At 36.3% G+C, this 15,080-nt stretch overlaps 1 protein-coding gene across 11 annotated transcripts in view; it reads left to right on the top strand.

Moving 5' to 3' along the window:
* The window catches only part of LOC117406854 (synaptojanin-1-like), an 86,318-nt gene that overhangs the window by 33,460 nt on the left and 37,778 nt on the right, over positions 1-15,080 (top strand). For 9 of the 11 annotated variants that reach the window (XM_059028733.1, XM_059028731.1, XM_059028732.1 and 6 more), the window contains exons 8-20: positions 1-97; positions 303-475; positions 2,364-2,445; positions 4,224-4,376; positions 5,548-5,710; positions 10,866-10,889; positions 11,110-11,301; positions 11,585-11,669; positions 12,264-12,404; positions 12,720-12,912; positions 13,096-13,254; positions 13,609-13,765; positions 13,934-14,051. In XM_059028733.1, the coding sequence (XP_058884716.1) occupies positions 1-97; positions 303-475; positions 2,364-2,445; positions 4,224-4,376; positions 5,548-5,710; positions 10,866-10,889; positions 11,110-11,301; positions 11,585-11,669; positions 12,264-12,404; positions 12,720-12,912; positions 13,096-13,254; positions 13,609-13,765; positions 13,934-14,051 (1,737 nt within the window). The remainder of the gene's footprint in view (positions 98-302; positions 476-2,363; positions 2,446-4,223; positions 4,377-5,547; positions 5,711-10,865; positions 10,890-11,109; positions 11,302-11,584; positions 11,670-12,263; positions 12,405-12,719; positions 12,913-13,095; positions 13,255-13,608; positions 13,766-13,933; positions 14,052-15,080) is intronic. The other 2 variants (XM_059028727.1, XM_059028728.1) reach the window with 2 other exon arrangements.

Below are 15,080 nucleotides of genomic sequence, written 5' to 3'. Positions count from 1 at the left end.
GCATTTTAGCACTCTTGGAAGACTGTATGGCAAACAAGTAATCATTAACCTTCTTGGAGCTAAAGAAGGAGAAAACATGCTTAGTAAAGCTTTCATGGTGAGTGGCTAATCGTTCATGTTTCAACATTTCTATCCGAGTATAGACGTAATAACTTAAGAAATATTGTAACCTGTGTGTGTGCATATATCTTTGCACAGCAAGATGATTCATTTTGTTACTGCTTCTCAAAGGTAGTGTGTCTGCCTTTTATAAATCACTATTTGATATTTTTTTAACCACAATTTCTGTTTTTGTTTTGTAGAGTCATTTGAAGGCCTCTGAACATGTTACTTCAGTCAAAATGGTTAACTTTGACTATCATCAAATGGTTAAGGGTGGGAAGGCAGAAAAACTTAACAGTGTGCTCAGACCCCAGATTCTGAAATTCTTAGATGAGTGCAGTTTCTTTTACCTCGGGGAAAATGGCATTGAGAGGTAAAGAAACATTTTTGTTTTGTTGCATTGCATTTTCCTGTAATATGAGGGAACAGTTATACCCATATGCTTGAATAAAAACTGTAAAGAGAATGCAATTAGTACTGTAGCAACACAGTGTATGTCTCAAAACAAACCTGGAAACTTGACATGTTACTGTTTCTCTCTCTCTCTCTTGTGTGTGTGGCGAGTTTGCCTGCACGTTACTGTTTCTCTCGTCTTGTGTGAGTGTGGCGAGTTTGCCTGCGCGTTACTGTTTCTCTCTCGTGTGTGTGTGTGTGTGTGTGTGTGGCGAGTTTGCCTGCACGTTACTGTTTCTCTCTCTTGTGTGTGTGAGTGTGTGTGTATGGCGAGTTTGCCTGCACGTTACTGTTTCTCTCTCGTGTGTGTGGCAAGTTTGCCTGCGCGTATGGAGGAGTGAGACAATTTGACTGGACTTTTTGGGAGAGAGAGATAATAAAAACTGTGGTTTTAAGCGCTATTAAAAGCAGTCCTGGTGTCTTGCCATTTCCACACTGCCGCTGGAAACCACACAGCATGCCGTCGCTACTTTGTTGTCAGAAGTGGACGCAGGTACCCCGACACGCACTTGGAAGCTAGACTAGACTCGCCCAGCATCGATTTTGAAGCATTGGACGAAGTTAGACTTGCCCAAATGAATGGCATGGGTGAACCAGATTAGCCCAACATTGATGTTGAAGCGTTGGACGAAACTAGACTTGCAAAAATGGGTTTCGCCCAGTCATCTTGTTCAAGTTCTTGGCCGACTGGATGCGGGCGAGTGACGAAAAAATGTGCTAACTTCGAGATTCACCCAGAAGCCCTTGGTGAAACTAAATTGTCCCGGGCAAAACTAGATTAGCCAGACCACTGGGTTTCGCCCTTAACATATACATTAGTTTTGAACCACTAGAACCGTTAGTATTGTGACCATGCACAGAGGGAATTATTGTCAGCCTAAAACAAATCATTTGTCAACTCATTATTTACTTTCAGTAATTTATGACATACTTATATACTGCATAGAAGTTCTCTCTGTTTTTTTAGAGAACAGTACAATAGCATATTTGTCACTTGGCGTGAGTTCAGTATTTATTGTGATGTTTGTTTGGAAGTCTGACTTGCCACACCTTTTAGTCCATAAGACTCTTTCATATGTACAGCTGTGTCCAACAGTTTTAATCATCCTATTAACTAATTTTGCTTCATAAAGTCGAATGAAACCTGCTAAATAATGTTATGTTAACATATTGAATTACATACAAACTGACATTTTGAAATCTAACATGAAATACTGTACTACTGTTATAGCTTCTGGTAGACTTTTGCGATATCATTTTGTAGTTTCTTTGATTACATGATAAGTAAAATATCTACATTTATGTTCATATAGTTTTATTTTGTATTATGTCTCAATCCTAAAATTCTAGGTGATGCAAAACTGTTGGCCATAGCTGTACTACTAGACATTATCTGAATTATCACCCAGTTGCTGATGGTGCATAGAATAGGTAATCACTATCATCAGGACTATAATCACTGTGTGTATCTTTATCTTCTCCCCATGCCATTTTTGCCTGTAGTTGCATATTATTAACATGTGTTTTTATTTGCTGAACTTTTGCATCTATGGGTCATCCAAAATAAGATTTATTAACCAAGAATTAGCCTTTTTTGATTAATTTGCTTGCTGTGCAATCATCACATGCCTACTTCTATAAATATAGTCCAAATATTTGTAAAAGCAATATTTTAATGTTTATGCTTTATACTATGTTATTAAGGCAGGTACCCTCTCAGAGATGTTAAATGGAGTTTGTTCTGAGGAGACAATATGAAACCTATTAGGGATTAAAAAAATATAGTACAATTCTTTTGATTTTTACAGGTGTCAGTCTGGTACTGTAAGAGTGAATTGCCTTGACTGCCTGGATAGAACCAACAGTGTCCAGGCTTATATTGGACTTGAGGTATGGAAGTTTAAGATCATCATTTTTGGTGAGGTTCATACTGTAGGTGACTGTCCTTCCCATGTGTGCTGTAACATAAATGACATATTTTAAAAAAGAATGTTTATTGCTGTTGAATAATAGTGTTTACAGGTGTAATAATATGAAACAGTGGCGGATGTATCTTGTTTGCCTTGCTTGGACTGCTCTTTTGTAATCCCATGCAGTAAAGTTTGTAAATACAGTACCCTGGTGCAAAGGAGTAGTGAGTAAGATCTGACCCGACCTCCCCCCAACAACTTTATTCAAAGTATAGAAATTGCAATCAGTAGTCAAAATTTTAACAATGTTTTTAGCCAGGATTGGAGGATAAAGAAATTGTTAATTATCGGCCTTAAAATAATCAGGCTCTTAAATCAAAATTTGACTCCATTATCTGCGACCTTCTCTCTAGTTAATAGTTCTTCCTCTCGCTCACACTTTTTTCTTTTTCTTTTTTGGTCTTTCTGGCTTGATTAAAATTAAGTAATATCATTTATCGTACCAAAAAGAGGCTGAACTTAATTGAAGTTATTTTCAGTTTAATTTGGTGGCACTTAACACCCTTCCCACAGTATCTCTTTATGGGCCGTTGTCTACAGGAAGGAAGACGAAACCTCTCAAAAGCAGTGGCACTTCTCCTTTATGCTTTAAGTGACTGTCAGAAGCACAATTACAATAAATAGTCAGGGAGGTTCATCTTTAATAATTCAAGTCAAACAATTAAAATTACATGTGAAACTACTGTTAACTTTTTAAGCTAATGGGTCTTTTAATTTAGTGCAGGCAGGTCCCTGTTGGTTAGTTTGAATCCCCCATCAGAGTAAGGTCAGTTCTCGGACAGAGAAATAATTACATTTGGTTGGCTCATATCTGGTATGAATTATAAAGGCAATTATTGTGTTTGAGGCTTTCTGAGGGAATGTTTCAGATCAGCTGAACAGCAATTCCCATTACAAGTAATGTAATCATTTAAGTAGATTTATACTTCACCGTGTATAAGCCTTTATAAATATTCAGCTATGAAAGTGCAAATACAATCTAACTGCAAGATTATTTTTTTAAAGAATGCAATTACAAGACAATCTGTTCATCACCATCCATATTCCTTTTTGAAAAGAAGTTTTAACACATGTGTCAAATCTTTTATAATATTTAAGCCACCAAACTAAATTCATTTAAAGAAGCGATAACCAAAGCTTTAAAATATGTGTGTGTGTTTCAGGTGCTTGGCCTGAGGTCCAAAGCTGTTTTTCAGTTCCAGTTCTATATTGCATAGGCTAGATAAGCCAGGAGTATTTTAGTAACCGCTGGCACCTTTTAATGGATGAAGCAGACGTTCACTAGAACTGGAACTAAAGAGCAACTTCGAACCTCAAAGCACCTTAAACACACTCAACATGTAAAAAAAAAAGACAATGTTTCAGTAATTGCAATAAGAACCATTTCAACTGGAAAGTTATTGGGACAGTAATCTATGAAAATGTAATTTGAAGCTACTTTTTTAAAAAGGTGCATGGGTGTGAATTCAATCAGTCTACAGATTCTGTGGTTTTTTTCATGTTGATGTTATTTTATCTGCAATTTACCTGTTTATTATAATAAGGTAAACAGCATCAGACACAAAAGAAACATACAAACTTAAAAGGGAATCTGGACAACAATAAGTATTGCAGAAAGGTACTAAAGTCAGTAAGAAAAATTTGAAATGGATTTGATTAAAATATATTTAAACCTTATGGCATGTGCTTTCTCTAAAGATGCTGTTGAAGCAGCTGGAGGTCATGGGCTTGACTGAGAAACCACAGCTGGTCACTCGCTTTCAAGAAGTTTTCCGTTCCATGTGGTCAATGAATGGAGACTCAATAAGTAAAATCTATGCTGGCACAGGAGCCCTTGAAGGGAAAGCTAAGGTACTGAAGTAAATTAAATATTAATTGAATTGTACGGTTACTAACGGAGCAGAACTGATTGGCTCTCTTTAGCGTACTCCTGTAAGCTTTTGTTACTGTAAATGTAGGCCTACTTTTTATAGGATAGACTTGTCTGTGCTTTTGAAGGCTATATCTTGAGAACCTTTTGCCTGAATTTCAAGAAACTTAATGCATTTGATACAAGGTCGTATTTTGCCTGCTGTGCAGCTGATAGATGTTGTAGAGTCATGCTTAAGGCTGTATTTATTTTATTTTTTTTCACGGTTATCACAATTCCACAATTTCCGTGAAATATACCCATTGCCGTGTAATATGTAGTTCTCTGTGAAAATCCCCATTTCTGAAAGAATAGTGTAAATATACATATTTTTATCACTTAAAAATGAATACAGCAAACGTTTGCCTTATTGGCGCACTACCTGTTACACTGCTTTAGCACCCTGGCAGCCGGTTGAGTTTGCGTCCGGTAAATGTTTGAACATACATTACTGTTTTATCCACACTGTATTGCAGCCAGAGACTGTTGTTACAGTAGATAAATGCATTTTTTGTTGTAGTTAATGCTTACTAACAACTTACTGACACTTCTTTTCTTATGCTTTCTCTGGATCCTTTTACATGCACTGTCTACATGGTGAGTTGATATATTTGTTGACAGAGATATAACAAATCGTTTGACTGCTGCTATTTGTTTCATCTGAATACCATTACATTACACAAAACCCATTTCCAGATCTCCCTGATGACACTTTGAGGAAGAAATGCTGTTAAGAGGCAGTACATGACTGTATTTTTATATTTCTAACTCTATAATCAATTTAATTATAGTAATAGTAGGCCATTTTGCTCAATGCACTATTTGTAAATTGCAGCACAAAACATCAGTCCATTACAATAGTAGTCATTTTGAGAAAAAATCATGCAATAAAAGTGAACTAAGTAATGTTGCAAGGTAATGAGTTAATTTTCATTTTTTTTAATAGATGTTAATACAATGAATAACTTGCCTTTTACCCTTTCCTGTTTCATTTTCAGTATATTCAGCTTTTAGACTATTCATTTTTATTACACTGACAATTTTTCAAACCATTGCAAAGGGTTCCAATCTTTACCTAGCATGGAATCTTATTAAGAACCCTTTTATCTGCAGGGGAAGCTGAAGGATGGGGCGCGTTCTGTCACAAGAACTATTCAGAACAATTTCTTTGACAGCTCCAAACAGGAAGCGATTGACATCTTGCGACTGGGCAGCACTTTAAACAGTGACTTGGCAGATAAAGCCCGTGCTTTGCTGACCTCTGGCAGCCTTCATGGTAAGTAAAGAAAGTTTTTGCAAAGTACCTAAATGTAAGGGGTTTGACTAGCTGGTCCCCTAATCTGAATAACACCCTTATAAGGATGAATAACAGGTCATTGCTATGAATTCTCATTTGCTTCCTGTTGTCTTCATCAAAGCTGAACAATGTTTTTCTTTTACATTCTACTGTATATTTTACTGTGCAGTAGATGCATGCTAAACTATTTGATGTACGTATTTTTTGTCTTGTGTAAACCCCTCAGGTAAAGTCTAACAATACTCTTGCCTTGCTAAATTTGCCAGGGACCTTGACATTTACCTCTGACCATTGAGTCATGTGTTTTTTAAGGGTTATGAATGACAGAGACGCTTAACTTTGAAGTATTGTCTTTTTATTTGATACACAGCTGTATAAATTTAATTACAGGCGTCAACCATTACCTGCCACAATGTATTATTCTCTATTTATATATACAGCTATATTCTCTTTATCAAGTTTGACATTGTCTCATTAAAAAAATGATGTTTTGTTCATAAAAAAAATCTATGTCTAATGTGAGAGCATAGGCTATGGGGGAGTGAGAGTTTGGTGGCTGGTGGCCATCTTGGTGAAGGGACAGTCTGGAACCAAGATGGCTACCATTTGCACAGCCACATGGTGATGGCATTGTTTGATTGTGTGAATGTGGGTAGGGAGCGCCATTTGTGCCAAAACTATCGGGCCGTTAGTTTGTGAATTTGTTTGTCAATTAATTTGTCAATTCGTGAATTTGTCAATTTGTTTGTGAATTTGTTTGTGAATTTGTGAATTGGTCAATTTGTCCAGCAATTAGTCCATAAATGTGTCAATTCATACAGTAATTCATAAACGTATTTGTTAATTAATCTAATAATTCATTAATTAATTTGTAAATTCATTAATACGAAAGGCTGTACGGACCTGCAAATTTCCAATCAACCAGACAAACTTCCCAATGACCAGACAAACTTCCAACTGTCAATCTCGCACTGTGCGAAAAAAATGCAACCTTTCTAGCCAATGGGAGCACACACTAATATTTTAATCAATGAAAATCCAGCCTCACTCAAAACTGCTTCAGCCAATAATATTTAGAAGGGCGTTTCAAAAGATATTCTATTTAACAAGATACTCGCCTCCACTGATTTTCAGTGGAGACTTCCGTCTCATTGTGCGCAAAGCATTGTGGTATATAGAGAGTTAGGCAAAAAAAATTCTATGGAGAGTCAATGCAGACGTACGAAATGTTGCTGTTGGCCCGATAGTTTTGGCACAAATGGCGCTCCATATGTGTGAGTGATTGATCGATTTGTTTAATTGTGTGATTGTGTTAGTGAATGAGAGAAGATGTGGAATGTGGCCAGGTGGTGATTGATTGAATAATTAATTGTTTATCAAACCCTGGCCACATGATATAAAAGACAGACCAATGAGTGTTTGGGGGAGAGTGTGTGGGACAGTATGAGGAGTGAAAGCCTGTGTGGCATGAGTTTAAAGAGTAAGTAGCGGGGTTCTGGAAAATATAGCATTACACATCCCCACGTGTTGCTACAAAGAAAGTAATTGAATCTATTCAGTCTTGAACAAAGAAGACTACGCGGTGATCTGATTCAAACATTCAAAATCCTAAAAGGTATAGACAATGTCGACCCAGGGGACTTTTTTGACCTGAAAAAAGAAACAAGGACCAGGGGTCACAAATGGAGATTAGATAAAGGGGCATTCAGAACAGAAAATAGGAGGCACTTTTTTACACAGAGAATTGTGAGGGTCTGGAACCAACTCCCCAGTAATGTTATTGAAGCTGACACCCTGGGATCCTTCAAGAAGCTGCTTGATGAGATTCTGGGATCAATAAGCTACTAACAACCAAACGAGCAAGATGGGCTGAATGGCCTCCTCTCGTTTGTAAACTTTCTTATGTTCTTATGTTCTTAACTGTTTAAATAATGTGCCTGTCATTTTTTGTTTTCATTGTTAACATCCTGAGAACATTTTACACATACAACTTTAAAGTCTATTTGAAAGCTCTTTTCAAAAGGTCTGTACTAGAATTTCACATTGTCAAACAGGTAACACAGCAATAACAATCCATGATGTGGTACAGAACAGAAAAACTAGAGCACTTGTTAAGCTTTTTTTTGTTTTTTAATCGCTCTTCCTGCAGTGATTTAAAGGACAGATCTCAAACCCCAGTGCACTTCTGCAGACAGCTTTGAAACAGACTGTAATAACTGAAGTAATAAATGAAAAAAAGTTTTCAGGATGTTAACAATGACAAGATAAATTACAGGTACCTTATTTAAACAGTTGTAGCAACATGTGGGGACGTATAACGCTATATTTTTCGAAACCCCGCTGCTTACTCTAAGTGTTTGTGGAGTGAAATTCCCCAAATGGTTAGCCTTTCTGTTAACTTTATTTTTAGCATGTATATTTTATACTTTAATGCCCTCAAGACAGTCTCTTGTTTTTTAGGTTTTTGAATAAAACCTGACCTTTTCTTTTTCGTGAACCAAACTGTGTACTTGTTTTTGTGTACGGAACCCCTGGATACTGCATTAACAGGTGCAACGAGCCCTTTTGAACTTGACAGTTTCACACAAATTAATATTGCTTTGCATTGCTGATATTTTCCCAATTGAATTTCAGTTTAACATAATTCAAAAGGTCTTGCATATTAAAGTCACCAGAGACGCAATTGCAAGACAACATTTTGTCTAATTAACTACATAAAACACAAATATGAATTTAAAAAGAAGACACTAAGAAACCTTAGGAAATTATATTCTTGTATACAGATTTTAAGAAATTGTACAATTTAGAAGTATTATCACAGTAACTTTAGAATAAACTATCTCAACTGGAGATTTTAGTGGAAGACAAAATAAGCTTGCTCTTCTGCATGATGTTTAGATGATAACTTCTAAAGGGCATCTTCACAGCTGAGCTACAAGCAAATGAGCAAGCTTGTGGTATCCTGGTAGTACACAGCTCACCATTGTGTTTCTTTGAGTGACTGGCATCGACAGCCCACTGGTCAGCTATGTGATCTGTGGTCAGCTATGTGATCGCTGGTCAGCTATGTGATCTCTGGTCAGCTATGTGATCTCTGGTCAGCTATGTGATCTCTGGTCAGCTATGTGATCGCTGGTCAGCTATGTGATCTCTGGTCAGCTATGTGATCGCTGGTCAGCTATGTTATCTGTCCACTGTGATACCACTCTTTTATATGCCAAGTCTTTCAGCTGTTTAGAGAATACATCACAATCGCTGAATTCAGATTAACGGTTTTCTTTCCATTTTACGTTTTGTGTTTACCGTGTATAGTGCAGTAATAGGGTTGGTTTTTATGCTGTTATTTTTACTTTTGTCTGTCACATTTTCACCATTCTTGCAATGCTAATTTTAAAGTTATTCTATTAAAGGGTTTTTCAACTTAGTGTTCTCTGTCTTTTCTTGTTCTTTGTTATTATTATTATTATGTAAGTAGGCAACCTTATAAAAAGGACTACAGTTAGCAGCAGTTTAGTTTATTGTTAAGTCATTTATTTTTTAGCTAAGCTTGATAAGCTGGATTTAATAGGGAAGCATGTACACAAAGGGTTCAGAGTGCTGTATTCTTGCTGTTGAGTAAACTCAGCCATGTGGGAATAAAAAAAGAAAACTTCAATACACTATGTGCCGTCCTGCACCTTGCGCCCTGTGAGCTTGTTTCTTTACTTCATCTTTTTACTGTAAACTTATTTAAAAGAATACAAGCTTGTGATAATGTTCCTGCAGCTGTCCATTCTGATTACCACTTCTGGTTTTAATTTTCTTGGAGCATTATTTAAAAAAAAAAAAAAGGAAACAAAAATTGCATTCTTTAAAACTCATTGGCTGTTTTTAGGTACATACCTGTTAGTGATTTCAATTAATCTTGCATAATACAGAAAATACAGTTCTAAATAACGTGTCACAATCTTCTGAGAGGGCTTATTCACATTAATGGAGATAAATAATGGACAGACTTGCAGGTTGGTTTGATGTTAATTAAAGCCAGTGTAGTTCAGATTGTGGGTACCAGCACAGAGCACAGTTATTTTAGTACTCAAATGCTTCAGACCATGTAAACTTGTTTCACGGTCCCATTCTATAACTTATATTTAGCCCACTAGTTTACCCATGTGCTTGTTTACAAAGCTCATATATATGAGTTTGTTTAGATATTGGAGTTAAGAGACATAATTGAATGTAAGCATTCATTTATATTTTATGTTTGCAAGGAATTTAACATAGTTACTGAATTTGGAATAGGACACCAGTCCCACGTAATACATTTTTTAAAATATATATTTTAACATGTTATCATGATTGACGTTATTATTACAGTAATATACAATTAGCTCTCCTTTTGGACTTCTGTAGGCCAGTTTATAAACCATGCACAGAAAAAGTGTCCAATTTATGAGTCAAAACACACCAACACCTTGAAACTTCATAATGTTTTTTGTAAGGACAGTATACCCATAAGCAATATGTGCAACAACACAGTTAAAATGAGCACAGAAAAGCTCAATTCAAACAATACACCCACAATTGTCCCAGTAAGTGTTACCAAGCCTATAGAGTTCATCACTGCAGATACATGTATATAAAATTATTAGCTTGGAGTCTGAAAGCGCGCTAGTACTGTATCAAAGTACTGTATATGAGTTATTCCATACTATAGGGGTACTCAAAGTCTGCCCAATGTAATATACAAACATAGTCTCAACACATGCTCCGTTAAAGAAATACCTTTAAATCAAGTTTAAGAATTAAGATCAATTACAACAAACAGAAACAAAAATGTATATAGTTTAAATCTTATGGTGTGGCACATGCGTAATCAGAAGTAAAGTTCTGAACATGTATTCAACCTACAATGTATGTGTTTGTTTTCTTACTGTGCATGATATATTTTTGTCTGTGTGTTACATTGGACAGACATTGGGTCATTCTTTTGGTACCCTAAGGCAGCCACCCACATATTAAAATATTTTTTTCATGTTTTTCAAAGAAAATAAAAAACAAATTGTTTCCTTTATTGTTTCAACTCACAATTATAAAAATAATATCTTCTTTGACTAACTATTCTTGTCCTTCTTCCCCTGTGCTGCGGCTGTAGTATCAGAACTTACCTTGCAATCAGGTATAGTAAAAGGATGCTTTAAATGTGCCTAGCCTTACCTTTCCTTGTAGTTAAAACGACTATTTTTTGTATCATGGTTTACACATCTTGTATCCATCATTTAGCAACATTTTGTTTAAAACATCACATACTGGGTTTCATGTGGTATTTAGTTTAGTTGATATTTTATAAGTCAGCTTTGGTGTTGACATTTAAAAGAAAACCTTATTGTTCCCAACAGCATCACCAAGAGTACTCCGTGGTATGTGCCAGAATTATAATAAGTACACAAAGCCCAAGCGCATCCGGGTCTGTGTAGGCACGTGGAACGTGAATGGAGGGAAGCAGTTCCGAAGCATTGCTTTTAGGAACCAGACCCTCACTGACTGGTTACTGGATGCACCAAAAATAGCAGGCATTCCGGATTTTCAAGGTAAAAAGGAATGTGTTTATTATAATCCACATTATAATCTCTACAAAATATTACAAGTCCCAGAGCTACAGAAGCTATGTACACGTCATTAAATAGGAGAGGTCTAATTTGCAGATGAAACCTCCAAAACACGGTTGTACTGTAGGCACTAAAAAGTTTATTTAGTGTTACGTGTTCTGTGATTTAAGTTGACAGGCTAACGAGAATTGATTTGTAATTTCTAAAGAAGAGATATTGTATGTCATAAATGTTGTTGTTAGCGTATTGTTTTTGTTCTTTTAAGATGCACAAAAAGAGCCCATTGACATATTTGCTATTGGTTTTGAAGAAATGGTGGAGCTGAATGCAGGCAATATTGTCAATGCAAGGTAAGCAAATGTTCCCCCTTTTTTAATGTTGTTTGTTAGGATTGTTGAATGTTTTAAGCAACTTTTCTTATAAGCTGTCACTGAAGTCTTATAAAAATGGCAAACGTTTCTCATTTAGGTACCACAGTTAAACAATAGGCTATTACTGTTGTTTTAACTTTGCTTCACTTTATAACAATAGGGATACATTTAGCCCACCACTGTGCTCAGATGATCATTTGAATTGTAATCTGGGAAGTTAACTCAGCCCAGTGACAGTGATAACTCCACTGTGTTGTGTTTGTTTAAATCACTGGGCAACGTTAACACTTTTACATCAGCAGTGGTGTAAAACCAACTATTTAGATCATTTTAATTGGATGTTTATTCTGAAGACAGAGATGTTAAGATCTCTGCTTAGATCATGTTTATAGCCTTTATATATATATATATATTTGATTTGCATTATTTATTATAGGCAGGAAGAGATTCATGTGAACAGACAATTAGGCAGGTTATGTTGGGCACTAGCTGCTGTAGTATTTTAGTTTGTTAAGTGTTCTCACTGAGTGGTTCATTCTTTTAAACAGTATTTAATAAATCAATGTTTTTCAGCACTACCAACCAGAAGCTCTGGGCAGCCGAACTGCAGAAGACTATTTCCAGGGACAACAAGTATGTGCTGCTGGCCTCCGAGCAGCTTGTGGGTGTTTGTCTGTTTGTCTTTATCAGACCCCAGCACGCTCCATATATCAGGTTAGTGCATCCGCTGGTGTTTGCAGGTCTGTCCTAGTGATAATAACAACCACCAGTTTATCAGGAAAACATGAATATTTTTGTCATGTGTTGGGATTTCACCAGGACAATCAAATTCTGATTTACACTAAAATATAATTTCTTCAGTCACTTTAATACATTCTGCCACAGTGTTCTTAGCCTTCTGTGCACTCTGAAAATACATGTGGGCGGTCCAATTTGTTTACATTTCACCAAAAGTATTTAGGCTGAATCCTTTCCCACTATGGATGCTTGGTAACTTTAATTAGTTTATTTATATATCTTCTGTTTCAGGGACGTTGCAGTAGATACTGTAAAGACAGGTATGGGAGGAGCCACTGGCAATAAGGGAGCTGTGGCTATCCGCATGTTGTTCCATTCAACCAGCATCTGCTTTCTGTGTTCACACTTTGCTGCTGGACAGTCTCAGGTCAAAGAGAGGAATGAGGATTACAACGAAATTTCACGGAAGCTGAGCTTTCCAATGGTTTGTGTTGCTTTGACAATAACACAAAGCATTTTCATTGTACATAGCAGAGAGTCGCATTACAATAAAAGTCTCTTAGGAATATGTGTGGAAATGATGTACATATCCACATCATTGAACTATGTAATATTGTAGGAAAGGCCTACCTCCACCTGTGTTTATTTGTTATTTGTTTCTGTTTAGGGGAGGCTGCTGTATTCCCACGATTATATATTTTGGTGTGGGGATTTTAATTATCGTATCGACCTTCCGAATGAAGAGGTGAAGGAGCTCATCCGCCAGCAGAACTGGGATGCTCTTACTACAGGAGACCAACTGGTTAATCAAAAGAATGCTGGGCAGGTAGCCTACTGTACATTGTATATCCCTGTAGAATAAATCGAACTACATGCGCTACAATGCTTACTCATTATAAACGCTGTATTTAGGAGCCACTGTATTTCTAACAAATAGAAGTAGAAATGAAACACTTGAGCCAGAGACAGAACGGTAGTTATAGCATGTGAGCTGTAGTTCATATTTGTAGTGTTTCAAATCATATTCTGTACTAATGTAGTTAATCATTTTAAATGTAGCTTTCTTTATAATGCATCTGCTGCTGACAGGATAATGGGTATAATTTCAATTTTTTTGACAAAGTAAACCAGAAATTCTTGGAAAGCATTGTTAAAACCTTAATTTGATACTTTTCTCCAGATTTTTAAAGGATTTCTGGAAGGCAAAATAGATTTCCCCCCGACATACAAATATGACCTTTTCTCTGATGACTACGACACAAGTGAAAAGTGCCGAACTCCTGCCTGGACAGACCGCATTCTTTGGAAAAGAAGAAAATGGCCTTTTGATAAATCTGGTAAGGAAAGCTCTTGGAATTGAAACCTACCAAAAAGTAAATATGCTTTAGGGAACCCGTTCTTAACTTGAATACAAAAGTATTTATATAAAGAATCCCAATTTGTGTGGGTAAATATTTCTTCCTGTCAAGTGTATATCCTCTATTTTTGTTTTACTATCTCACCAGCTGAGGACTTGAATCTACTGAATGCAAGTTTTGATGAAGAAGACAAGTTAAGCTATACATGGACACCTGGAAGCCTGTTATATTATGGAAGAGCAGAATTAAAAACATCTGATCACAGGTATGGTCATTTTGTTTGCACATAAAAAGCACAGAAGTTAGTTAAAGAATAAATGTTGTGACCAAAACATTTGAAAAGTGTAAAACTTTGATGGATTTATTATAGATTGTATAGACTTAAAGTAATTGTAGCTAACAAAATAGTTCCATAAAATGTCTTCAACATGCACATCTATTCATTATCTCAAATGTGCTGTTTTTAAAGAAACACATGTTATAGCAAGTATGAATTTTCATTTGATACCATGATATCTGGTATAACACAAGGTTAAAGAAATCTATGAGATTACCCCTGGCGCTCACTGGCTTCTTCCCTGGCATGAACTAAACAGCTGCTTCCCCTATTCACTGACACACTTTATGCCAGTAACATGTTTTGCCTGAGAAGGCACTTCTGAGGTGAAATGACCCAGGAAGTGTATCTGCAAACAGATAACCCAAGAAACTGAGAGAGAGCTTCCTTTAACCTGAACTAGTACCAGATATTGTGTATTAAAAATGAAAGTACATGTGTGCTATACCATGTGTTTCTTTCAGAACTGTACATGTGAGACCTGTGTAGCTAATGGAAGTAAAGTATGGCAAGATTATTATTATTATTATTATTATTATTATTATTATTATTATTATTATTTATTTCTTAGCAGACGCCCTTATCCAGGGCGACTTACAATTGTTACAACATATCACATTATTTCACATTTTACAGATATCACATTATTTTTACATACAATTACCCATTTATACAGTTGGGTTATTACTGGAGCAATCTAGGTAAAATACCTTGCTCAGGGGTACAACAGCAGTGTTCCCCACTGGGGATTGAACCCACAACCCTCCGGTCAAGAGTCCAGAGCCCTAACCACTACTCCACACTGCTGCACTACTCCACAAGTAGCCACGGCCAGCTATTTACCACTTGTGATACTGTCGCAGTGCAGCAACGCAAAAATGTCACAGGGTTGCAATCCTGTTTTTTCTGTCAGCTTTGAATCAGCTGCACTTCATTAGTCCTGCCATCAGGTGGCAA

This window comes from Acipenser ruthenus, chromosome 8 (assembly GCF_902713425.1).
Source record: "Acipenser ruthenus chromosome 8, fAciRut3.2 maternal haplotype, whole genome shotgun sequence".
Taxonomy (NCBI): domain Eukaryota; kingdom Metazoa; phylum Chordata; class Actinopteri; order Acipenseriformes; family Acipenseridae; genus Acipenser; species Acipenser ruthenus.
Note: the sequence above shows the minus strand (reverse complement) of the source record. Positions and strands in the feature narration are given on the sequence as shown.